Below are 27,516 nucleotides of genomic sequence, written 5' to 3'. Positions count from 1 at the left end.
AGGGTATAGCTGTGGAGGAGGGGCTTAACAGTCTTCACTTAGTGTCACGCCTCCTATGGAGATGAGCTATACCCAAGGTCTTCTGTGTCCCCCAAGGAAAGAGCGAGAAAGAGATTTTACTGGTAAGTTATACAAAAATCTCTTCTTTTTTTTTTCAATAACACACTGCCGGCGGTAACTTCCGCCCGGCAATGTGTTCGGTGACGTCACCGGCTCTGAGGGGCGGGCTTTAGCTCTACCCTAGCCGTTTTACTGGCTAGGGCAGAGCTAAATCCCGCCCATCAGTGCCGGTGACGTCACCGGGGTTCCTGTCAGCCCCATGGAGAGCCCCGGTACGTCACCGGAACTCCTAAAAATGCCTTTGCCCTGTGCAATTTAGCGCAGGGCAAAGGAGAGCATCGGAGCATGAACTGCTCCGATGCTCATGTCAGGGGGGCAAATGGAGGTATGTCCGGGTTCAGCTCTGAACCCGGACAACCCCTTTAAATTTCATCCTTCATGTACCCTGTAGTTTTACCACCTTATAGCTCCGATTTAGTCCGCATCGCTTACAGATCCACTTTTCACCAACCATTACATATTCATTTCTGTGAAACCCCTGTTAGGTCAAAAGTGCCCTTTCCACCCCTTAAAATGTTCGTATGGGAGTGCACTTTCCAAAATGGGGTCCCTTCGTGTGTTTTTTAATTTCTTGGGACCTCAGGAATTTTTGTAAATAAGACATGGCACCTAAAATAAATGTCTGCCAATTCAGGCCTGCCAGCAAAATCCATATTTGGCTGTTTGACTCTAGAGCCCTGCTGTGCGCCCATACATCATTGTTTGAGCACATACGGGGTGTTGCCGTATTCGGGGGGAAATAGGGAACAAAATGTGGGGTGCATTTTGTCCTGTTACCCTTTGTGAAAGTGAAAAATGTGGGTGTAAGGCCTCATGCACACGACCGTTGTGTGCATCCGCGGCCGTTCCGTTTTTTTTCGCGGACCCATTGACTTTCGATGGGTCCGTGGAAAAATCGGAAAATGCACCGTTTGGCTTCGCGTCCGTGATCCGTTTTTCCAGTCCGTGAAAAAAATATGACCTGTCCTATTTTTTTGACGGACAACGGTTCACAGACCCATTCAAGTCAATGGGTCCGTGAAAAATCACGGCTGCACACAAGATAGTCATCAGCGTCCGTGATCCGTGTCCGTTTTTCCTATCATTTTCAATGCAAACTTGACTTAGTTTTTTTTTTCACTTTTCATGTCCGTAGATCCTCCAAAAATCAAGGAAGACCCACGGAAGAAAAAACGGTCACGGAACAACGGAAATCCGTTTTGCGGACCGTGTGCATGAGGCCTTAAGCAACTTTTTCTCGAAAATTTGTTTTTTTAATTTTCACTGCCAAGTGTTTCCTAATTCTAAGAAACACCTTTGAGGTCAAAGTGCTCACTACACACCTTGAAAGATTCCTTGAGGGGGTTAATTTCCAAAATGGGGTCACTTTTTGGGGGTTTCTACTGTAGGGCCACCTCAGGGTGTCTTCATATGCGACATAGCTCTCTAGCTAAATCCGCTCTCTAAAAGCCATATGGTGCTCCTTCCACTCTGAAGCATGCTGTGCGCCCATATATCAGTTTTTGAGCACATAGGGGGTGTTTCTGTAAACTCCAGAATCAGGGTAATAGATTGAGTTTTGTTTGGCTGTTAACCCTTGATGTGTTTCAGAACAAAAATAGATTAAAGTTTTAAATCTGTTAAAAAAAGTGAAATTTCATTCCCATTTTCCTTTAATTCTCGTGGGACACCTACAGGGTTAACAAAGTTTGTAAAATCAGTTTTGAATAGCTTGAGGGGTGTAGTTTCTAAAATTGGGTAATTTATGGGTGGTTTCTATTATGTAAGCCCCAGAAAGTGACTTCATAACTGAACTGGTCCTGAAAAAATTGGGTTTTGGAAATGTTCTTAAAAATTGTAAGATTTGCTTCTAAACTTCTAAGGCCTCATGCACACGACCGGTTTTTTTTGCGGTCCGCAAAACGGATTTCCGTTGTTCCGTGATCCGTGACCGTTTTTTATTCCGTGGGTCTTCCTTGATTTTTGGAGGATCCACGGACATTAAAAGTGAAAAAAAAAACTAAGTCAAGTTTCCATTGAAAATGATAGGAAAAACGGACACGGATCACGGACACGGATCACGGACGCGGATGACTATCTTGTGTGCATCCGTGATTTTTCACGGACCCATTGACTTGAATGGGTCCGTGAACCGTTGTCCGTGAAAAAAATAGGACAGGTCCTATTTTTTTCACGGACTGGAAAAACAGATCACGGACGCGGAAGCCAAACAGTGCATTTTCCGATTTTTCCACGGACCCATTGAAAGTCAATGGGTCCGCGAAAAAAAACGGAAAACGGAACAACGGCCGCGGATGCACACAACGGTCGTGTGCATGAGGCCTAAGGCTACTTTGACACTAGGGTTTTGGCTTACCGTTTGTGAGATCCGTTCAGCACTCTCAAAAGCGGTCCAAAACAGATCAGTTTTGCCCTAATGCATTCTGAATGGAAAAGGATCCGCCCAGAATGCATCAGTTTGCCTCTGTTTACAAATTTTAATTTTTTTTTGTAAATTTTGGTATTTTTGTACTAAATAAAAATTATACAGTAAATTTGAGTCAAAATATATTTTTCGCCCTATAAGACGCACCTAGGTTTTAGAGGAGGACAATAAGAAAAAAAATATTTTTCATTAGACCTCAGATCAGCAATCAGACCCCCAATGTTAATAAGATCTCAGATCAGACCCCAATGTGAATGACCTCAGATCAGAGCCCAAATATAAAGACCCCCAATCAGACCTCAGATGAGACCCCCATGCCTCATATCAGCCCCAGTCATATAATCCGCCCCCAGCCATATATGAGCAGCCCCCAGCCATATTTCAGCCTCAGATCACAAAATAAAAAACCCACTTACCCCTCCTGCTGTTGGCTGTGCTGTGAACTGGCGCGCAAAGCGTGAGGTCACAGAGCGCCCTCACACTGTGCGTAGCCTTCACCGCCGAGGACCAGGAAGCGGCGAGTACAGAGCCTTCACCGCTTCCTGGTCCTCCGGTACTCCTCCGATTCGGAGGACGCAGGCGGTGCTGGGCTCCAAGAAGGTTAGTACAGCCCCTTGGGCACCTTACCAGGCTCATTTACATATCTATAAAATCTTTTTTTTAAACACAATAAAAAGACACCGCTTTATGGGACATGTATATTGAGGACATGCTAGCGGCGATCTAGCCGTGCATGTCCGCAGCTCTATAAGCTAAAACGAGGTGACCGAATCCCTTTAAGGTGAAAAATGGCAGGGTCCTGAAGGGGTTAAGGTTCCATACACATTGACAACCTGTTTGCTTTTCTTGCTGTGGTCTTGCAATGAAGAGGAACAGGGGACTCTATAGATAGTAGGGTGTAGCCCCCAGTGGTCGAACATTTATCACCTATTCTTTGGTGTCCTTAATGGGAAAATGCCTTTAATTAAAATTAGGTAGGGGTTCTGACATCACCATCCCTGAGAGCCAGGGGCACCAAGTAAGATGAATCTGTCAAGTACACTTGTGTGGCTGTTTGTAATACTTCCATCTTTCAAACAAAAAATTCTAAGAATTGTTATTTTTTTTATTACTTAAATTATTTGTTTTGGGTGTTAAAGGGGTATTCCCGCCTTAGCCAATCATGGCTGAAATCTCAACACCCATCCTATGCCGCGGGCAGAGGTAGCAGAAGCAGCCGAGTGGGCCCTTCTAAGCGGTTTCTGTAACAGAAGTGAATGGGATCTACAGCCTGCTCAGCTGTTTCCATAACCCCAGACGCCTCTGGTCATTGCACAAAATGGGTATTCGGATTTCGGTCATGAATAGCTCAGATGGGAATACCTCTTTAAAAGGGTTATCCCACAAATAATATCCCCTATCCACAGGATCACTGGAGGTGGGTCCAACCACTAGGGCCCTCAGCGATCTTGAGAACAGAACGTCCCCAAGACCCTTCTCTGAATGGAGCATTAGTGCCCATGTCAGTCCGGAGCTCTATTCACTTCTATAGGACTTGTGTAGATTGTGCTTCATCAGTCCCTTAGAAGTGAATGGAGTGATGGGCCGGGAAGTGCCCTACTGTTTCTTCATAGAAGGCACCCACCTCAGGATCACTGTAGAAAGGTGATTAATACTTGTCATTGGATGACCCCTTTAAGCTTCCTGTAGTGGCAGCTGCAGTGAGTCGAAATTCTATTACTTTACATCTATGTAGGATATTTGAATCTCAGAGCCCAGACCCCTTAATGTGTAAAGACAGTTATTCAGCAGAGAAAGTTGGACCTAATAGTACCATGTATGGTTGTATATACTGCATCTTTCCATGGTACTTCTCCATTTTCTGATGGCCTCATTTTTATTCTAACCCATGTGACTTTCTTCTTGATGTAGACTCAGTGGAATCTGCCTGCAGGGAAATCTCCTTCTTCTTCCCGGATTTTGATGTTAGTCGCTGGTATGAGGATCAGGAGCCTCTCTATCGCGCTGGACCAATATGCTACGATGAAGAGACTCTTGAGCACAGACTTGTGGGAAAGTGAGGAGGACACTGGGACTTGTCATGGTCGGGCAGAGCGCAGTCTGTGGCCTAAAGCCAAAGTGCATCTGTGATTTGTTTGTAACACTGCAGCAACAAGCCACCACTATCAGAAGTGGAAGAACTTAAAGGAGAGCGTTTGCCCAAAAAAGGGATATCCTCTTAATGCAACGATGATCGAAGAAAGCCATAAAAATACAACCTGTTTAGAAATGATCCATTGACTGTTCCATTTTTTTTTCTTTACAAATGTTTTTTTGGGTATGAATAATTTGTCGCGAACCGTTCACCATCAAATGCAGTGCAATCTGCAGGCAGCGTGTTATAGCGCAGGAGGAGCTGAGCAGATTGGTATATAGATTTGTGGAGAAAGATTCAGTAAAACTTGTAATTTACTGATCTATGTTCTTTCTTCTATGCTTAGGAGTCGAGTGGGCAGACCTAATCAGTGATTGACAGCTATCTCTCTATGCTTAGTCACGCAGTGGTTGCTGTCAATCACTCATTGGGACCGCCCACTGGAGTCCTAAGCATAGAAAGAGTAGAGATCAATAAATTACACATTATACAGAATCTTTTCTCAATCTACTCCGCTCCTCCTGCCCTATAATATGCTGCCTGCAGGTGGCACTGAATTTTTATGGTGACGGTTCTCTTTAAGCATAACTAACACCAAGCTTTGGTTGCCATTTACTGGCTTGCATAGCCGTTTATAGATCTTGTATTGTCATTTTAATGTTACAGACTGCAAGGGGCTATCGAACAGTCCACTGCGGAGTTAAGAAGTTGAAATTTAATGTTGGCACAGTGATTACATGAACAGAATACACAGTCACATAGAGATGTAGTGGAAGACTTTCAATAATAACCAAAGTGAAAAGATTGATTTTTGGCACACTGTAAGGCACTGAGGATGTTAGAGCATATGTCAGAAGGAAACCAGATGCAGCCGTACGTGGATTGGTGGTCTAGTCTGGCAGTTCAGGTCGCCATTTTAGTTATACAGGCAAGAGTCCTTGTAGATGGTGGTCTAGTCTGGCAGTACAGGTCGCCATTTTAGGCTACTTTCACACTTGCGGCAGGACGGATCCGACAGGCTGTTCACCCTGTCGGATCCGTCCTTCCGCTATTTCACCGGACCGCCGCTCCGTCCCCATTGACTATAATGGGGACGGGGCGGAGCTCCGGCGCAGTACGACAGTTCGCGGTGAGAGGCCGCCGGACTAAAAAGTCGGACATGCAGGACTTTTAGTCCGGCGGCCTTTCGCCATGCACTGCCGTGCTGCGCTGGAGCTCCGCCCCGTCCCCCTTATAGTCAATGGGGACGGAGCAGCGGCACGGCGAAATAGTGGAAGGACGGATCCGACAGGGTGAACAGCCTGTCGGATCCGTCCTGCCGCAAGTGTGAAAGTAGCCTTAGTTGTACAGGAAAGATTTACTATTAAATGATGTACCCAATATTTGTAATATTGGGTACATCATTTAATAGTAAATCTTTCCTGACCATCTGAATTATCAGATGGTCATAGAAAAGCATATTAAATGTACTGATCAATGTAGACGACCTGCCATACAAAATACCCTTCTAGCACTACTTTGTAATCCTATAGTGTTAGTAAAGCTTAGTCGCCTGCTCTTATACTCTTATAAACGATTAGACAAACTTGCTTCAGGATAGGTCATCAATATGAGATTGGCAGGAGTCTGACACCTAGCACCCACGCTGTTTGAAGAGACTGCATCTCTCTGTGAGCGCTTAGGCCTCCTCCTACATGTTCATCGGTCACATGGCCTACCCTAGGTGCAGCTTGGTCCCATTCAAGTGAATGGGCCTGAGCTGCAATACAATGTACCGTGCTGTGAGGAGGCCACCGCATTCACCAGAGCTCTGATGAGCACTACCTTCTCTTCATACAGCTGATAGACGGGGTCCCGGCAGTCAGACCATCACAAATCGGATATTGATGACCTGTCATGAGGATAGGCCATCAATATGAAAACCTCTTTAAAGGCATTTTTCTGGCATCAACCAATAAAACTGTTACATAGGGCTGCCTCATCTTATACCATAGAGTTTTAAAGGGACAATAGAAAATATAATACTGTTAGGAAAGTGGTAATACCCATTCTCTTTCCGCTGTCAGATGATAAGGTCGATTCTTGGTTTAACCTAAAAAGGATTGCTTTGTTCTTGCCCTCTGTAGGAAAGTTCAAGTCAGGACAGAGATTGTGCACAATCTTGTGATAAAGCACTTGAAGTCTGACCTATTCAGACTGTACAACTGGTATCCCGCCATACATCTCGCCCAGGAGAGTAGTACTGCCCTGTACGGAGAACCCTGGCCGGAGTAGTCTCTGGCTTGGCTGACATGGCTACTGGAATTTGCCTTTCTTTTCCCACGAAGCACTGCCTGTAATAAGTCTCCATACACTGCCAGGTCTCTTTAGGGAGAATCGGTACCCTCTTTTAGCTTCCCTGTACACATCCACATTCTGCTTGGCCAAGTATGCATGGTACTTTTAAAGGGGTTGTGCAGTGGCATAAAATTGTTGTAAAATCATTATCAGATTGGCGGGGCGGGGGGGAGTAACTGGCTGCCAGACACCAGTTACCTCCAGGAGACACAAAGGTTCAGACCAGGATAAAATCCACGGCGGCCCCATGCATATTAGATTGTCGGTGGATCCTATTAAAGTGGATGGGATCCTTTGACGACATTCTAATGTACAGGGCACTTTTTTAATTAGCGATTTTAAGCGTTTGAACAGCAATTGAGTGTTTCTGCTGTAGCCATTATTTTCATGTTTAGCCTATTCCATTCCAGGGGGCCCAACACCAGTTTTTATGCCTTTTCAATATAAACACAGGTATTTCTATAGTCTCTTAAAGTCTGAAGTGAACCAGGTAATGTATTGTTTTTATAGCCTTCCACTGTCCTTGCTGGTCTGCAATTCATCTGTTTGTTAATCTAGTACTTCCACAATCAAGGGGGCGACATATTCAGAGTGTCGGATTCCAAAAGAAAAGTTTGGTGCTTGAGGCCGGGACATCACAACCTAGAGGAAAATTACAAATGCAGAGGCTTACGTTAAAATCAGTAGTGCCATGGTAGAAGGGGTCTAGGGCTAAATGTCGACATTTATAGTTTTTAGCTGCTGCCACAAAACGCGTTGGGGGTCACTAATCATAAGGATGAATGGGTTGCAGCAGAGCCCTTGTTTTTTTGGTGGGAGCTGCCTTCTACATAGTAAATTATAAGGCCTCTTTCACACGGGCGTTGCAGGAAAATGTGCGGGTGCATTACGGGAACACCCGCGATTTTTCTGCGCGAGTGCAAAACATTGTAATACGTTTTGCACGCGCGTGAGAAAAATCGCGCATGTTTGGTACCCAAACCCGAACTACTTCACAGAAGTTCGGGCTTGGGATCCGTGTTCTGTAGATTGTATTATTTTCCCTTATAACATGGTTATAAGGGAAAATAATAGCATTCTGAATACAGAATGCATAGTAAAATAGCGCTGGAGGGGTTAAAAAAAAGTAATAATTTAACTCTCCTTAGTCCACTTGATCGCGCTGCCCGGCTTCTCGTCTGTCTCCTTCGTTGAACAGGACCTGTGGTGAGCATTCATTACAGGAACAGGACCTGTGGTGACCTCACTCCGGTCATCACATGATCCATCACCATGGTAAAAGATCATGTGATGACCGGAGTGACGTCACCAGAGGTCCTGTTCCTGTAATGAATGCTTACCACAGGTCCTGTTCAACAAAGGAGACAGACGAGAAGCCGGGCAGCGTGATCAAGTGGACTAAGGTGAGTTAAAAAAAAAATGTAAAAAAAATTTAACCCCTCCAGCGCTATTTTACTATGCATTCTGTATTCAGAATGCGATTATTTTCCCTTATAACCATGTTATAAGGGAAAATAATAATGATCAGGTCTCCATCCCGATCGTCACCTAGCAACCGTGCGTGAAAATCGCACCGCATCTGCACTTGCTTGCGGATGCTTGCGATTTTCACGCAACCCCATTCACTTCTATGGGGCCTGCGTTGCGTGAAAAACGCTGAATATAGAGCATGCTGCGATTTTCACGCAACGCACAAGTGATGCGTGAAAATCACCGCTCATGTGAACAGCCCCATAGAAATGAATGGGTCGGTATTCAGTGCGGGTGCAATGCGTTCAACTCACGCATCGCATCCGCGCGGAATACTCACCCGTGTGAAAGGGGCCTAACAGTGGCATCAGTATTGAAGTATGATTTACAAATGGGTCTGATAATAGTGGGGTGCAGTTGTGCATGTGCTGACATTGACTTTTTCTGCATACACATTGTGGCGGATTTATTAAGAAATAAGAATGGTGTTTCATACTCCAGTCTTGGTACAAAGCCTGTGCCAAATTTATTAAGAGGTATAGGCCTTTTAATAAATTTGGCAGTCCATGCCCCAAACGCTGAGATCTACAGCATCTATGAGCTAGTGTGAATCTCAGTAATATAATTTACACCAGCTTTTGGCGTCAATTACTGCAAATCTTTCAGACCACGGAGGCCGTGTCCCTCCACTACCTCTCACACTCCTATCTCCACTTTTGCGAAGTGTTAAGAAATGTAAAAAAAAAATGCCAATCTGGCACATGCCGTAATCTGTACTCCACTTTTATGGCATAGAGACCCATTGATACGTCTGCCTCCCAGAGTTTTAGCGATAGCTGGAACATGTCACATGTAATGGTATGTGTACTGACATCAGTACAAGGAGACCTTGATTCTTACCTTTTCAGGGCTGTAGGCCCCTGGTCCTGGCTTTTGTGTGGTATCTCCAGGTACAGAGTTTCTGGCCGTCATGCTGTACTGAGGAGGTTTGTATTTGTATGTTATCGGATCAACAACACGGTATGTTCCAGGACCCGGTGTCTAAAAGCAAAAAAAAAAGTTCCACAAAACCTATTGTAACCTATCTGCAATGGTTCTAAGAGATCTGGAAAAAATTGGCCAAAAGGCTCAACTGCCATAAAATAACCATTATTCACCTGATAAATCTGCTGCCGCTGAGGTGGTCCTCGTTGGTCTAATGTTCCATACACCCATGTGACCACTGCAGCCACTGACCTCAATGGTGATGCTGACATCTGTGGCACAAGACCATTGAAGCCAGTGGATGGCGGCAGAGATCTGGTAAGTGTATAGTATGTTACCGCTGCAGCAAAATTGGTAAAGACCACCGGGGACCAAAAGTCCCATGACACGGTGGGTAATGGTTCTTCTGTTACTCTCTTTGGCCAAATTGTTTCCAATCTAATATATTAGAAACTCACTTTTTGCAGATCTTCGTGGAAGCTTCCAATTTTGCTCCTTCCAGTCATCGAGTAGTTTGGTGCTGCTGATCTATTAACAATTCTTGGTCCCAGCACTGATGGAAGCAAGTATGCTGCTGGACCTGAGGAGAAAGAACCTGTGATCACCTGTGCTGAGGTATAACTACTGTATGTGTACCATATGGGGGGTTTATACAGTAGACGGGTGGCAGTGTTTTATACTTACTAGAAATGGGGTAATAAAAAGATGGAAGTTACATCAGAGGTGCTATAGTCTATAGGGATTTGGATTATTACCAATTGATATTGCATTAATGCTGGTGGACATGTTCATAGCTTCATTTGCCTAGCCAACCGTTGACATTAATTAGCAAATGGCATTTATCATCTAGATAAAGTTAATACAAGGCACTTACTAATGTATTGTGATTGTCCATATTGGCTCTTTTGCTGGCTTGAATTATTTTTCCATCACATTTTACACTGCTCGTTTCCATGGTTACGACCACCCTGCAATCCATCAGTGGTGGTCGTGCTTGTACACTATAGGAAAAAGCTACTATAGTGCACTCCCGCTGTCCCAGCCACTAGAGAAGCTGGCGCTTTTTTCTCTAGTGGGCAAGCACAACCACCGCTGCTGGATGCCATGGTAGTCAGCACCCCTGGATGTTTGCTTGCCCATCGGGTAATTGACAGCAGTATTACACAGCCAGGTCATCGCTAACGCTCGATCTGGCCGACTATTGGCCAGTGTAATACAGACCTAAGCATACATTTTAGCCTAGGACCTCACTGGATATACTATTGCAAATCTGCCGTTGCACTGCTGGTGCTTTAAATGATAATCTTATTATGGCATAAGGCTACATGCACACGACCGTATGAGTTATCCATATGCCATCCGTTTTTTTTGCGGATCCATTGTAACAATGCCTAAAACGGACAAGAATAGGACATGTTCTTTTTGCGGGGCTACGGAACGGACATAGTGATGCGGACAGCACACAGTGTGCTGTCCACATTTTTTGCGGACCCATTGAAATAAATGGGTCCGCATCCTATCCGCAAAAAAACGGAACAGACACGGAAACAAACAACGTTTGTGTGCATGTAGCCTTAAAGGGATTTTCCAAGATTAGCCATAGGGGCTTTCCCAGGGGGCCACCTGAGCCCTCCTCACAGCCGGCCAGTGGAAGTTTTTGGGGATGTATTTTGTGCTGCTGGCAGTAATTTGGCTCTGTTGGGGTGGTATAATGTGCTACAATATGGTATTTCTGGTCCTGCCCTCCATGAATTTGGAACCAACTACAAAACAGGGCCACTTTAAGTTCCCAGTCCGCCCCTTGATGACCTCTGGATAGGTCATCAGTATCTGATCGGTGGGGGTACGACACCCAGGAATCAGCTGTTCAAGAAGGCAGTAGTGATGACAAGTTCATTGGGACATGACTTAGGCGCAGCTCAGCCCCATTGAAGTGAATGGGATTGAGCTTTATTTGTAAATTTTGAGTTTAATTATTCTCACTTTAACAGATGAAAATCTCCCTTTTTCATAATGTTACATAATAATTCTGCACACTAATAGCTGCCCAACAATTATGCACATACAGAGTGTGTGGGCCATATGTCCCGGAGCGGCATTGATCGTGCGCAATGATGCTGTGGACGTCGGGTCGCCCGCGGGACTATTGTCCCTCACGCATATGATCTTATGAGTGCAGAACAATAGCCCCACGGGCGGCCCGACGTCCACAGCATCATTGTAATCTATGATGCTGTGTACTCCCGTGCGCACGATCAATGCCGCTCCGGGACATATGGCCTGCTCACGGACCGTATGTCTCGGAGGGCACACGGTTGTGTGCAAGAGGCCTAACTATCTTAAATATTCAGGTTTGAGGTTTATTAACATTTTGGATTGACTGACAACACTGTAGTTGTGAGGGTGCAGTGCTTCAAAAACAGTAGGATTGTATATGTTCAAAGCGAAGTCCAACATTTCTTTCATATGATCGTCCATTCTAACCAATTGGACAAAGCAGTCGAAGGTCTCCAATTATACATGCTATGGGACTCATCTGCTGATGCATTCAATGTTTACCTGGAGTTTGGTCATTGGTGAATATCTTGGTTCTTGCCCCTAATGAATAAATTGGAGCTGATAGATAGGCAGACTTGCCAGCACGCTCAGGAGAGTAGCTACCTATGTTAAGACACAAACATAAAGATAACTTTGACAAGACTATAAAACAGTACCGTGCATTCTGCTAATTTTATTCACCTGTCTAATGCCTGGTAAAAAGGCTATAAGGGTCTTTCAGCAGTAAAATGAAAAAATAAAAATGCTCACCTCATTCACTTGAACACATGGGGACACTCTCTCCTCCAACTCTTGCTATTCACTAGATGCAGCAGAACCTGACATGATGTCAGATGCTGGAAACATCAGGTCCTGCTGCATCCAGTGAATAGAGAGGGTTCAAGGAGCAAGAGTCCCCACGGTGTGTTTTTATGTCGGCACAAGCAGGGATGGGGGCGATAGATTATAGATTATATATACACAACTATGGGCCATGATGACTACTCGGGGCACAAAGGGGTGCATTACTTATATACACACACTGAGAGCACTGAAGGGGTTGGGGTTTTACCTTTAATTTTAGTTTTTCACTGCAGTTAAAAATTAATGCAAAATGGCCGTTAAAAACACAACCAGAAAATGGATGCACAAATAATTTGGAAAATGGCCATGAAAAACTGTGAGTGTCGTGTGACTGTAGCTCTACTGTACAAGCACTGAGCTTCCATTAAATTAGTCAAATCTGCACCTGGTCCTGGAGTCCTGAAGGTATTTAGATCCCTTGGTCTGCCATAAACAGAATATGCAGGGGTGCCATCTTTTCCCCTCATGGTGATGTTAGCTGGCACCAAGTACCCGGGCCCTGGAGAGCAATCATCCAAAAACTTGAATCGACGACTACCAAAGCTGAAGGCAGGTGCTCTATATTTACAAGGATCGTGCTGTACATATCCTGTAGTGGGAAGATAAGAAACATACGTAACAGAAAATGATCAAAGTGAGAAAAGAAATACCTAAGGCCTCATGCACACGGACGTTGTTTTGCGGACCCATTCACTTCAATGGGGTCGCAAAAGATGCGGACAGAACTCTGTGTGCTGTCTGCATCCGTTGTTCCGTTCCGTGGTACGCAAAAAAAATATATAACCTGTCCTATTCTTGTCCACGCTTTGCGGACAAGAATAGGCGGTTATATTAAAGGCTGTCCGTGCCGTTCTGCAAATTGCAGAACACAAACGGACGCCATCTGTAATTTGCGGACCACAAAACACACAACGGTCGTGTGCATGAGGCCTAAAAAATTTTTTCTTTTTATTTTTTTACACTTCTCTTTTGCCATAAACAAGCATTAAATTAGGCAAATGTGGATCTATTACTTTGCCATAAAGGGTAACTGCACACAATGTGGATGACGTGTGGGTTTTCGTGCACAAAAAAGCAGCTTTACAAAGTACCAACAAAGTGAATGAGATTTGCCAAATATCATGTACAGGGGTCGTTGAAATTGACCTGCCGCATGGATTTGAAAATGCGCAGCATGTCAATTGTTGTTGTGATTCCGCCCCTTATGTATAGTGGTTTCTCTCTACAGACTTCAATGGGGTTGTTAATATAAACAGAAAATCTGCACCGAAATCTGCATTTAAAAAACGCACAAAAATGGCAATAGTGAAGATTTATGTGAGGTTTTTTTCACATTTTTTATCCTGTTGTCATGCTGATTTTCTGCATACAAATCCACACAGTGTGCAGAGAGCCGAAATATTCCTCAAAACTACTACAGCATGGCACTTGGCTGTTTCCGTCAGTACTATAGACTAGCATGGAGCATCAGGGCACATGCTCAATCGCAACTCCATTCAAACTCCTCCTGCCCATATTCTTGTAATCTCAGCTCCCAGTGGTTGGACACCCACAGATCTAGCATTTATCACCTATCCAGTAGCTAGGCTGGATTACCCTTTTAAGTTATGATATATATACATTATTTTAAATACAATTTGCAGTTTGTTTTACAGTATGCTATACAATGCATAAACTTTTCTTTATTTGCTTATTATTCTGTATTATTCTAACTTGATATTTAGTATGTACCAAAGAACTATTTCGCTAGGTAACTACTTTCACACTGGCGTTTTGGCTTTCAGTTTGTGAGATCCGTTCAGGGCTCTCAAAAGTGGTCCAAAACGGATCAGTTTTGCCCTAATGCATTGAGAATGGAAAAGGATCCGCTCAGAATGCATCAGTTTGCCTCCAGTCTCCATTCCGCTCTAGAGGTGGACACCAAAACCGTGCCTGCAGCGTTCTGATGTCCGCTTGACTAAACTGAGCCAAACGGATCTGTCCTGGCACACAATCTAAGTCAATGGGAACGGATACGTTTTCTCTGACACGATCTGGCACAATAGAAAACTGATCCATCTCCCATTGACTTTCAATGGAGTACATGACTGATCCGTCTTGGCTATGTTACAGATAATACAAACGGATCCGTTCATCACGGATGCATGCGGTAGTATTATTGTAACAGATCCGTTTTTGCAGATTCATGACGGATCCGCCCACAACGCGAGTGTGAAAGTAGCCTAATAAGGAAGTGGGAAATGGTACATTAACTGACAGTTGTGAAGTCAAGGGAGCAGCCACCATAGTGGTAAAATTAGGTCCCCTATGGGTATTAAAAAAACAAAAAACATACAGATTATGCCCTTTAGGGCTTTTGCGGTCCGCAAAACACGGATACCGGCTGTGTGTTCTGCATTTTGTGGAACGGAACTTGTCTGGGCCATAATAAAACAGTCCTATCCTTGTCCATATTGCAGACAATAATAGGACATGTTCTATATTTTTGATGGGTGCTACGGAACGCTTTATTTGCAGCCCCAATGAAGTGAATGGTTCTGCATTCGAACCAAAAAATGTGGATCGGATGCAGGCCAAAAATACGGTCGTGTGCATGAGCCCTTATACTGTGCAACACAAGCAGAATTCATATATCCAGCATGGAAAGAATTGGTAGACTACTATTAAAGTAATAAAAAGCAAACGAGTAGGAGATTTATTTTTATATATATATATGAGAGAATGATAGATGTGTTTATTCTGCATCCTAGAAATCAAAACGGTCTTTCTGCTTGTAGATCACATTACCTGTGTTTCCTGGTAGGGCATACTTGGGGCCTGGACTGCTGTATAAAGCCGCAATTGGCCCCCGTGGCCTGTGGGGTTTCCAAGGTCCAATCTGCACCTCAGTAGTCATGGCGAATTAATGCAGGACCGCCGGCACCATACACTGGATGGAGTATGTCTGGAAAACAGAACTCATGGATTTCATTACCATTAGAAATATCAGTTTCTGAATTCTAGACGCACAAAAGGTTTTGCTGAACGATCAGAATTCTCTAATATTATATGTAAAGAAGAATATCCGAATGTCTCCACACAGGGGAGATTTATGAAACCAGTCTTTGTTGCCAGACCAATATAAGAAATAAAGGTGCCATATAGGTATGGTATTTGTATGTAGACTACAACATGCCTCAAACAACACATAACATGTATGTACAAAAATACATTGGGCCAAATGTATTAATGCCATTGCACCTAGACCTCGCTGTACCATGTGCTAAAATCTCTGGAGCTCAATGTCCCATCAAGTCATAGCAGATGCACCCACATGGAATAATCAATGAGGGACATGACTTATAATACTCAAGGGTATGGCTTAAGATGTGACAATGCCCAACATGGTACAGCATTTTGACACGAAGGAAGCCAACTGATAGCGGTGTAAAGTTAAAAAGCTTTTCAGATACTTTTGTGATACTGATGACCTGTCTTCTGGTTTTGGCTTAGAAATACTGATACCAGTGTAAGGCCTCTTTCACACAACCGTTTTTGTTTTTATAGTTATTTTTTTTCATTTACGGGCAGTTTTTTGCGTTCCGTTTCCGTATTTCCTTTCTGTTGAAAGATAGAACATGTCCTATTATTGCCCGCAAATCACGTTCCGTGGCTCCATTCAAGTCAATGGGTCCGCAAAAAAAAAAAAAAACACATACGGAAATGCATCCGTATGTCTTCCGTATCCTTTCCGTTTTTGCGGAAACATCTATTGAAAATGTTATGCCCAGCCCAATTTTTTCTATGTAATTACTGTATATGCCAGAAACGGAACATAAACTGGAACAAAAAACGGAACAACGGGCCCGTGAAAAACAGACTGCAAAACACTGAAAAAGCCATACGGTCGTGTGAAAGAGGCCTAAGTGTGGCACAGCCTTGAGGAAGTAGTATATAACACAAGTATCATCTTTTTGGCATTTTTTTAATCTTTGTCTTGCAGTCCTCCTTCCTCAAGCCTTGCACAGTGTATCTGTTTTACGTCTACATGACGATTTTGGCTGCGACAGCTGTCGCACAACCAAAGGTCGCAATGTAGCGAGCTGCCATAGGAATTAAAGGGATTGCAGAGAGACTCACACGTTTGCTGCAACCAACGCACAAACCAGAATTTTTTGCAATTTGCATGTCGCAGTCACAGCAAAAGTGTGAGTCCCGCTGCAGCCTCATTCATTCCTATGACAGCCCTGCTGCACTGCGATGCTTGGGCGTGACACGTGTTATGCCCAAGATCGCTGTGTAGACGTACACTTATCCAGATTGTGTCTTTAAGTTCCCCCATCATGACTTAGGCCCTTTTCACACGGGCGAGATTTCCGCGCGGGTGCAATGCGTGAGGTGAACGCACCCGGACTGAATCCGGACCCATTCATTTCTATAGGGCTGTGCACACAAGCGGTGATTTTCACGCATCACTTGTTCCTCTTTGTGCGTTTTTCACGTAACGCAAGCCCCATAGAAATGAATGGGGTTGCATGAAAATCGCAAGCATCCGCAAGCAAGTGCTTGCCTTATAACATGGTTATAAGAGAAAATAATAGCATTCTGAATACACAATGCATAGTACAATAGAGCTGGAGGGGTTAAAAAAATAACTAAATAATTTAACTCACCTTAATCCACTTGTTTGCGCAGCCGGCATCTCTTCTGTCGTCTTTTGTAAAGAATAGGACCTTTGATGATGTCACTACGTTCATCACATGGTCCGTCACATGATCCATCACCATAGTGATGGATCATGTGATGAGCGTAGTGATGTCATCAAAGGTCCTATTCCTCACAGAACAAGACAGAAGAGAAGCCGGCTGTGCGAACAAGTGGATTAAGGTGAGTTAAATTATTATTTTTTAAAAATTTAACCCCTCCAGCCCTATTGTACTATGCATTCTGTATTCAGAATGCTATTATTTTCCCTTAAAACCATGTTATAAGGGGAAATAATACAATCTACACTACAACTAACCCAAACCTGAACTTCTGTGAAGAAGTTCGGGTCTCGGTACCACAGTCAGTTTTTTTATCACGCGCGTGCAAAACACATTGCACCAGCGCAATAAAAACTGAACATCGGAACGCAATCTCAGTCAAAACTACTGCAATTGCGTTCCTACTCGTGCAGGTTTGCCGCAATGCAACCGGACCTAATCCGGACACGCTCATCTGCAAGGGGCCTTAGTCTTTTCAAAAATGAAAAAAATAAAATGCATGTACAAAATGTTACAAAATAAACACCACCAAAAATGCTTGTAATACGAGGAGTTATTTACATGGTGGAAAAAAAAGTGCATTGCATTATTTGTCCTGTAACGGGAGATGTGTACATGTCTCAGTCTCCCTGTGGTCAGTAAGAATCAGTATGCAAGGCATGATAACCCTCCAGAGTCTTTATCCCAGCATCTTCACAGAAACAATGAGTCCTAGGTTACCAGCAAGTCTGTGAGGCTGTTACTAAAACAAACTGTATTCACCACATTCACACAAGAGGCCAAAAAGAGCATAGCAACTCAACACAAAGAGCAGAATGGCTGCATTCATACCATCCAACATGACTAGAATAGCCATTCACACCACCCAACCAACATGACTCCAGAATAGCTGCATTCATACCATCCAACCCACATGACTAGAATAGCCGTTCATATCATCCAACCAACATGACTCCAGAATGGCCGCATTCACACCACCCAACCAACATGACTCCAGAATAGCTGCATTCATACCATCTAACCCACATGACTAGAATAGCCATTCATACCACCCAACCAACATGACTCCAGAATGGCCGCATTCACACCACCCAACCAACATGACTCCAGAATGGCCGCATTCACACCACCCAACCAACATGACTCCAGAATGGCCGCATTCACACCACCCAACCAACATGACTCCAGAATAGCTGCATTCATACCATCCAACCCACATGACTAGAATAGCCGTTCATATCATCCAACCAACATGACTCCAGAATATCCACATTCACACCATCCAACCCACACGACTCCAGAATAGCTGCATTCATACCATCTAACCCACATGACTAGAATAGCCATTCATACCACCCAACCAACATGACTCCAGAATGGCCGCATTCACACCACCCAACCAACATGACTCCAGAATGGCCGCATTCACACCACCCAACCAACATGACTCCAGAATAGCTGCATTCATACCATCCAACCCACATGACTAGAATAGCCGTTCATACCATCCAACCAACATGACTAGAATAGCTGTTCATACCACCCAACCAACATGATTTCAGAGTGTCACAATATCCTCCTATGTTATATATATATACAGTACAGACCAAAAGTTTGGACACACCTGCTCATTCAAAGAGTTTTCTTTATTTTCATGACTATGAAGGCATCAAAACTATGAATTAACACATGTGGAATTATATACATAACAAACAAATCTGAAACAACTGAAAATATGTATGATTCTAGGTTCTTCAAAGTAGCCACCTTTTGCTTTGATTACTGCTTTGCACACTCTTGGCATTCTCTTGATGAGCTTCAAGAGGTAGTCACCTGAAATGGTCTTCCAACAGTCTTAAAGGAGTTCCCAGAGATGCTTAGCACTTGTTGGCCCTTTTGCCTTCACTCTGCGGTCCAGCTCACCCCAAACCATCTCGATTGGGTTCAGGTCCGGTGACTGTGCAGGCCAGGTCATCTGGCGCAGCACCCCATCACTCTCCTTCATGGTCAAATAGCCCTTACTTTCAAAGTTTACCCAATTTTTCAGCTGACTGACCTTCATTTCTTAAAGTAATGATGGCCACTCATTTTTCTTTACTTAGCTGCTTTTTTCTTGCCATAATACAAATTCTAACAGTCTATTCAGTAGGACTATCAGCTGTGTATCCACCTGACTTCTCCTCAACGCAACTGATGGTCCCAACCCCATTTATAAGGCAAGAAATCCCACTTATTAAACCTGACAGGGCACACCTGTGAAGTGAAAACCATTTCAGGGGACTACCTCTTGAAGCTCATCAAGAGAATGCCAAGAGTGTGCAAAGCAGTAATCAAAGCAAAAGGTGGCTACTTTGAAGAACCTAGAATATGACATATTTTCAGTTGTTTCACACTTGTTTGTTATGTATATAATTCCACATGTGTGAATTCATAGTTTTGATGCCTTCAGTGTGAATCTACAATTTTCATAGTCATGAAAATAAAGAAAACTCTTTGAATGAGAAGGTGTGTCCAAACTTTTGGTCTGTACTGTATGTATATATATATATATATATATATATATATATAAAGGTAAATGACTTCCTTTCCCATCATTGTGTTACAATATCAAACAGGCCTTTAACAAAAAATCACTTCTGCTCCTTATGGAGCTGCCCGGTTTTCTCATATTGAGAAAATGAATGCTCATTATGTTTGGGAAGAGGGAATGCTAATGAGCTTTTAACAAGCTCTGCCTCTAATGCCACCAGATGTAAGGCAGCTATCCTATAAGTCAGTGTTCACCCTTTTTCGCTGCAATCTGCGACATTTCCCTGCTCACTCCAAAAAAAAGTGGGTGTGGAATGTGCAGGGAAGGGGACGAGCCGGCAGGTCTAAATGGTCTAAATGTAAGCCAGCGTAGGCTTAGACCGGCGCTGGATATGCCAAAGTTGTGTAGAGGCCTGTGCAGGGGCTAATAAGCGCAGGGGCTTATTAAGACCGGTGTCTAAAACTACAAAGGTCTTAATAAATTACCCCCATAGTGAATATCCCATAGGCTGCAGTGGTAAATCACTGCAGTTTATGGGAAAAGCGATCAGATGATCATAAACCCTAGATTTTGAAAATAAAATAAAAATCTAAAAATTCTAATCACCCCCTTTTCCCATTTTACAAATAAAAGTAAATAAAAAAATAAACATTGTATTGCTGTGTCCCAAAACGTCTGAACTATTAAAATATAAGTTTTTATCCCGTATGGTGAAAATCATAGACTGAATCAATGTTTTTTTGTTACTTCACCTTTAAAAAAAAATATATATATATAATAAAAAGTGATAGTCTACTCATACACACCCCAAAATGGTATCAATGAAAAATAAAGGTTATCGCACAAAAAAATAAGCCCTCATATAGCTCTGTAGAGGCAAATATTAAAAAAAGTTAGGCTACTTTCACACTTGCGTTGTTCTATTCTGGCATAGAGTTCCGTCACAGGGCTCTATACCGGAAAAGAACTGATCAGGCATATCCCCATGCATTCTGAATGGAGAGTAATCCGTTCAGGATGTCTTCAGTTCAGTCGTTTTGACTGATCAGGCAAAAGAAAAAAACGCAGCATGCTACGGTCTTCTCTCCGGCGAAAAAAACTGAAGACTTGCCTGAACGCCGGATCCGGCATTTTTTCCCATAGGAATGAATTGGCGCCGGATCCGGCATTCAGAGTGCCGGATCCGTCCTTCCGGCCTGCGCATGCGCAGATCGGTAAAAATGTGAAAAAATGTACAAGACGGATCCGTCGGTCCGCATGACAAGCGGAGAGACGGATCCATCCTTGCAATGCATTTGTGAGACGGATCCGCACCCGGATCCGTCTCACAAATGCTTTCAGTCAGCGGCGGATCCGGCCGGATCACACTGCCGCAAGTGTGAAAGTAGCCTTATGGAGACAGAATATGGCTATGTAAAGGAAAAATTTAATTTTTTAATTGAACTGACCCGCAGAATCGAGATACAGACGTAGTAGAGTTAACACATGCTTAACTAGACATGTTAACAAAACTAGGTGTGTTAAGCCGACTCCCTCAATTGCTTTCCAATGGCTTGTCACAATGAGTTGAGTTTGAGTGTCACTTCAGTAAGTGGCATTTATCATGTAGAGAAAGTTAATACAAGGCACTTACTAATGTATTGTGATTGTCCATATTGCTTCCTTCTCTGGCTTCGTTCATTTTTCCATTGCATTATACACTGCTCGTTCCCACAGTTACGAACACACTGCAATCCAGCAGTGGCAGTCATGCTTTCATATTGTATGAAAAAGCGCTGTCCTATGCGCACTCCCACAACACCGGCCACCAGAGAGGATGGAGCTTTTTCCTATAGCGGGCAAGCACGAGCAACACTGCTGGATTACAGGGTGGTCGTAACCATGAAAGCAAGCAGTGTATAATGTGATAGATATGAACAATTGCAATACAGTACATTAGAAAGTATTATCTACATCAGTGGTCCCCAACCTTTTTTTGTACCAAGGACCAGTTTCATGCAAGACAATTTTCCCAGGGACCGGGTGGGGTGGGGGGTTCTGGCCAACGCTGACTGATTCACGCGGATAACAAAACACAAGGTACATATTAAAATATATAACACTATATAAACTCTGCTGCACTGTACCATATTTTTTTCCCTATAAGATGCACCTAGGTTTTAGAGGAGAATAAGAAAAAAATATTTTCCATTACACCTTAGGTCAGACCAGCAATCAGACCCCCAATGTTAATCAGACCTCAGATCAGACCAACCCCCCAACCTTCAGCCTGCCATCAGACCCCCATGTCAGCCTGCCATCAGACCCCCATGTCAGCCTGCCATCAGACCCCCATGTCAGCCTGCCATCAGACCCCCATGTCAGCCTGCCATCAGACCCCCATGTCAGCGCAAATAAAATAAAAACACATACCTCTCCTGCTCCTGGACACCACCGCTCCTCACCATCGCGAACCTCTTCATCCTGCTGTTGGCTGTGTATCGCGGGCGCAGCGCACAGTGTGAGGTCACAGAGCGCCCTCACGCTGTGCACAGCCCATAGCGAAGCCGAGGACCAGGATGTGGTGAGTACAGATCCTTCACCACTTCCTGGTCCGCAATTGCGGACAAGAATAGGCATTTTCTATTAAGTGCCGGCGATGTGCGGTCTGCAAAATGCGGACGTTTGAATGGACCCTAAGGCTGAGTTCACACTTCAGTTATTTGGTCAGTTATTAAGGTGCGGGTCAAAAACACAGAAAAGGAGCAGATCTTTCCATCCTACCTCATCTCTCTGTAGGCTTCACTACTGCTTTTGGATCACAATAACTGATGGAAATCACTAGGGATGAGCGAATTTCATATTTTGCAATTCGAGTTCGGGTTGTGGTATAATCTGAATTGCGTTATGGATTTTGTTACCGCGGACCATAACGCAATTCCATGACGGAATGCCGCAATCCGCATCTGACGGTCCACACTGCAATAAAGTAGTGCATGCACTACTTCTTTGCAGTGCGGAGGCACGGACAGAAATCCACGGAAGCGCTCCGTAGTGCTTCTGATCTGTGCCGCCGTTCCACACCGCACCATATCTTCCGGATTGTGGACCCATTCAAGTCAATGGTCTTGTGTTTGCAGAGCACACTACGGACACAGACCTGCTACGGTCGAGTGCACGAGGCCTTACTGTGCTACATCCGTAACACATCATGTTTTCTTCCAGATTCCAAATACATCAGATGCAATATTAAATGGTGCTATAAGAAAGTACAATGAATCCTGCCAAAAAGCCTTCATATATCTATGTGAATGGAAAAATGAAAATGTTTATGGCTTCAAGAAGGCAGGGGGTTACAAAAACAGAAAATCGCTGTCAGGAAGGGAAGGCTATGTTCAGTTTGCAAACAAATGACAACATTTTCTGTCACAAAACTGGTGGAAGGGAAAACTGGCTTCGTTTCCCCTAGCAGCTAATCAGATGCCACCTTTCATGTTCCAAAGAGGCTCTGAAAAATGAAAGGTGGAATCTGATTGGTTGCTCTGGGCAGCTAAACCAGTTTTGATAAATCTCCCCCATAGTGTGTACAGTTCCTACGAAAACCTATGTGTCTTCATGGTAACCGACAACAAATTCAGTGTAATGTGATTTTGACTCCCATTCTCTTCCATCTGCTCACTACTTCTTACTAATCTACCTGATGTATGGGGCAGAAATGGTGGAATGTATGGGGGAAGATTTATCAAAACTGGCGCAAACGAAAACTGGTTTAGTTGCCCATAGCAACCAATCACATCAAATCTTTCCATTTCCAAAGGAGCTCTGAAAAATGAAAGGTGGAATCTGATTGGTTGTTATGGACAAGTCAGACAGTTTCCCTTTTCACCCGTTTTGATGAATCTCCCCCTATTATGTTTGTCCAATTAACTCTTTATAACCATTCAGAAACATGGCTGGAGGCTGCAGGGAACAGCTGATAAATGGGGGTGCCGGGTGTCAGACCCTCACAGATCCTGAGGATCGCTCTTCAATATCAGGAGCCCCCTTAAGCTATGTTCACCCGTATTAGGCCCCTTTCACACGAGCGTGACGGATTAGGTCTGGATGCGTTCAGTGAGACTCGCACCATTTTGCAAGCAAGTTCAGTCATTTTTGTCTGCGATTGCGTTCAGTTTTTTTTGCGCAAGTGCAATGCGTTTTGATGTGTTTTTAACGCAGTGATAAAAAACTGGATGTTTACAAACAACGTCTCTTAGCAACCATCCGTGAAAATCGCATGGCATCCGCACTTGCTTCTGTATGCAATGCGTTTTTCACGCAGCCCCGTTCACTTCTATGGGGCCAGGGCTGCGAGAAAAACACAGAATATAGAACATGCTGCGATTTTCACGCAATGCAGAACTGATGCATGAAAAAACCGCTCATGTACACAGCCTCATTGAAATGAATGGGTCAGGATTCAGTGCGGGTGCTATGCCTTCACGTCGCGCATTGCACCCGCGCGGAAAACTCGCTCATGTGAACCAGTGGCAGATCAGTAGACTGACCCTCCTCTAACGGCGCATTTTTGATGGCAGAAACACCAGTGAAACCATGCCAGATACCACCAGCTATTTTAGCCCTTGACTTCAATGGGGTTTGCAGCGAAAACACTTGAAAGAAATGACATGCCGCTTCTTGGGGGGATTTGAAAGCTGTATAAAAATACACAACTATGTGTACATGGTTGCATTTCCCATCGAAATCAATAGGAGGCTGTTTACAGGACAGAAAGCTCTGTGGATTTAGGCCACGTTAACACGTCCTCAGTTTGCAGACGCTGCACAGTATGGAGTAGATAAGCGCCCAAATCCCCCCCCCCCCCCCCTCCCCTACCACTGACCCATTCATTTCTATGGGGTCATGCACACATCCGTGTTTTTTGCGGATCCTAGACGCTGTTCCTCAAATTCTAGAACATAGCAGACGGGAATAGTCCTTTTGTATGGATGGGAGTGAGAATAATGCAGAATACCCATGGAAGATATCCGTAGTTTGCAGACCGAAATACGGACACGGCGGTGTGCATGAGGCCTTTCTGTGGACCAGCCAGGTGACAGCGATGTCACTGTTGTGGTGTTATAGGTGCCTCTTCAGTCTACAGCTCCAATGACAACCCGAAATAAGCCAGAGCCACCAGCATCCTCCCTCCCACACAAGCTCACCATTCCTGCGGGCGGTGATCGCTACGACACCCTCTGAATGCTGGTTTGTATTCACTGTGCAGTTGCTATGTGACCTCCTGCCTAGCAACCGCCATGGACAGCAGATCCCAAAAGCCAGCAATTGCCTGTTTGTCTCCTTTGACGGTCCTGGTCTGTTCCACAGTGTATTATATGTGAGATGGCGGTATTACAAGTGGCCACTTACTTCACATTACATACTTAGGGCTCATGCACACGAACATTTTTTTTTCCCCGTGTCTGTTCCATATTTTTGCGAAACCATTCACTTCAATTGGTCCGCAAAAAGAACAGAAGTTACTCCGTGTACATTCCGTTTTCGTATGTCCGTATTTCCGTTTCGCCAAAAATAGAACATGTCCTATTATTGTCTGCATTACGGACAAGGATAGGACGGTTCTATAAGCAGCCAGCTGTTCCGTTCCGCAAAATGTACACAGACGTCATCTGTATTTTTTGGCGGACCCCAAAATACATACGGTCGTGTGCATGAGCCCTAATCTTGATACTTAGACTCTTCTGACCTGGTTATAAAGTTCTACTAAGAACTAATCCGTCTGCTATTTTACACTACATCATAGTGACCCACCCAAGCTGACAGTAAGGGGATGTTCAGACAGAGGATTTTGGGCCAGATCTGTGCTGAAACTGCCTCCCAGGATGAGGAGGCTTTTTGCCGCCCGGTTTTCAAGATCTCTCTAAGAACGTACAGGTCCTTTCTTGGCGCAGTTACCGCGCGGACCCCTCGCAAAGCTGCATCAGGAGCCTTAGATCCACTCAATGAAAACCGACAGCAGGACCAGCAGCGCAGCCATGGACAAAATCCTCCTTCTGAACACGGCCTTAAAGATACCTGTCACCATGGGGCCATGGCTCTGGAGAAATGAATAAAAGTTCCTTCGGCCCCCCCTAAATGAAATGATATATGAAAGGAATATTCTAGAATAATAATAAAAAAAAAATCCATGGCGTCTTTCTCCCTGAAGCAGCAGCACACCTGTCCATGGGTTGTGTCTGGTATTGAAGTGAATGGAGGTGAACTGCAATACCACACATAACCTGTGGACAGGTGTGGCGCTGTTTTGGAAAGCAGTCATATTTCTCTATACTTTAGTAGTCACAGAGCTGCAGGAGAAGCAGGGGTGGTTCTGGCAGTGGGATGACGCACTGCCCCCCTTCCATTATATTGCGGCATATAACGGCCCCAGACCTTCCGTCCATATAAGTGCGCCCCTGGACCCTATCTCCGGAGACTACATTTCCCAGCATGCATTGGTGCTCCCCTCTGCCTGCAGTACATCACGCAGCTATAGCCCTGCTAGCTTCACCCTAAAATGTCTGACCTTCCGTGACGTCCTCCGCTCCTACGTCCGCCGAGCCCGGCTGCTGCACTGACTGGTCTACCTGCTGGCTCCAGTCTTTACCGCGGCCATTGTTTGCGGTCTCCTAGTAACAGGCCCCGTGGTAACCGCCACCATGGTAACGACGCCGCGGCCAGCTCTAGGGCTGAGTACGCCAGCGCTCAGCATGCACTGCGCCTGCGCCTATACATATCAGCCATGTGTGCTCTCACCCCCTGGGAAGCTCTGCTGCACAGAGCGCCTAGGGTCACCAGGGTTAGGGTCACTGCACCCCTGCTGCTCATTATTATGCTGGATTCTCAGTTTTTTTTCTCCCTCAAAGAAATATTCCTTACCCCTTATAGGATCTTGTGATTTTCAGTTTTTGTGTTTTAATTTTTCACTCCCCGCCTTCCCAGAGTCATAACTTTTTTATTTTTCCATTCACATAGCCGTATGAGGGCTTATTTTTATTTTTTTCAAACAGCACCATTTAGGCCCCTTGCAGACGAGCGTGTCCGGATTAGGTCCGGATGCATTGCGTCTGCGATCAGGGAAAATCGTGCGAGAATTGCAGTCATTGCTTCCGTGGTGTTTCTGGCCGTGCCTCTCCACCGCAAAAAGGTAGAAATTGTTCTATTTTTTTAGCGGTGCGGACGGATCATGGACCCACAACGGCCGCGTGCATGAGGCCTAACAATGCGTTTTTTAGGGTACTTTCACACTAGCGTTTTTCTTTTCCGGCGCTGAGTTCCGTCCTAGGGGCTCAAATCCGGAAAAGAACTGATCAGTTTTATCCCCATGCATTCTGAATGGAGAGTCAGTCCTTCAGGATGCATCAGGATGTCTTCAGTTCAGTCTTTTTGACTGATCAGGCTTTTCAGAAAAACGTAGCATGCAGTATTTTTACCTCCGGCCAAAAAGCCTGAACACTTTGACTGAACGCCGGATCCGGCCTTTTTCCCATTGACTTGCATTAACGCCGGATCTGGCACTGTGTGTTCAGTCAAAACGGATCCGGCTTTTGCATGTTAAACCCGAAAAATTTGAAAAAAAAGTTAAAGTCCACAAATGGCGGATCCGTTTTTTCCAATGCATTTTTTCATTGTGATCAAAATCCTGATCAGGATTCAAATGTAATCCGTTTTCACACGTTTTTCCGGATCCGGCGGGCAGTTCCGGTGTCGGAATTGAACGCCGGATTAAAACAACGCTAGTGTGAAAGTAGCCTTACTGAAGCCTCATTCACTTCTATGGGGCCAGGGCTGTGTAAAAAAAAAAGCTGAATATAGAACATGCTGCAATTCTCACGCAACGCAGAACTGATGC

General features: G+C 44.4%; 2 protein-coding genes across 2 annotated transcripts in view; one reads left to right on the top strand and one right to left on the bottom strand.

Moving 5' to 3' along the window:
• NME6 (NME/NM23 nucleoside diphosphate kinase 6) overlaps nt 1–4,817 on the top strand; it is a 46,461-nt gene extending 41,644 nt beyond the window's left edge. The window contains exon 6 of the mRNA XM_040413562.1: nt 4,457–4,817. Within this exon, the coding sequence (XP_040269496.1) occupies nt 4,457–4,605 (149 nt within the window). The 3' untranslated portion in view covers nt 4,606–4,817. The remainder of the gene's footprint in view (nt 1–4,456) is intronic.
• A 1,512-nt stretch (nt 4,818–6,329) lies between these two features.
• Nucleotides 6,330–26,305, bottom strand: ODF3B (outer dense fiber of sperm tails 3B). The gene is made up of 7 exons (XM_040413561.1): nt 26,191–26,305; nt 15,159–15,315; nt 12,757–12,960; nt 12,030–12,131; nt 9,929–10,050; nt 9,387–9,527; nt 6,330–7,658 (listed from the first exon to the last, which is right to left on the bottom strand). The coding sequence occupies exons 2-7, from the start codon at nt 15,265–15,267 to the stop codon at nt 7,566–7,568; spliced, it is 771 nt and encodes a 256-aa protein (XP_040269495.1). The 5' UTR covers nt 15,268–15,315; nt 26,191–26,305; the 3' UTR covers nt 6,330–7,565.
• Between the last annotated feature and the right edge of the window lie 1,211 nt (nt 26,306–27,516).

Source organism: Bufo bufo, chromosome 1, assembly GCF_905171765.1.
Source record: "Bufo bufo chromosome 1, aBufBuf1.1, whole genome shotgun sequence".
Taxonomy (NCBI): Eukaryota; Metazoa; Chordata; class Amphibia; order Anura; family Bufonidae; genus Bufo; species Bufo bufo.
The sequence above is the reverse complement of the archived record's forward strand: the minus strand, read 5'-3'. Positions and strand labels throughout refer to the sequence as shown.

Bases quoted from the DNA above. Each gene is read 5' to 3' on its own strand.
- ODF3B (XM_040413561.1), bottom strand. From the start codon at position 15,267: ATGACTACTGAGGTGCAGATTGGACCTTGGAAACCCCACAGGCCACGG. The intron at 10,051-12,029 runs GTAAACATTGAA...CTTTCTCCTCAG, and splicing joins CACCAATGACCAAACTCCAG to GTCCAGCAGCATACTTGCTT. The intron at 7,659-9,386 runs GTAAGAATCAAG...ATTTTCCTCTAG, and splicing joins GGGCCTACAGCCCTGAAAAG to GTTGTGATGTCCCGGCCTCA.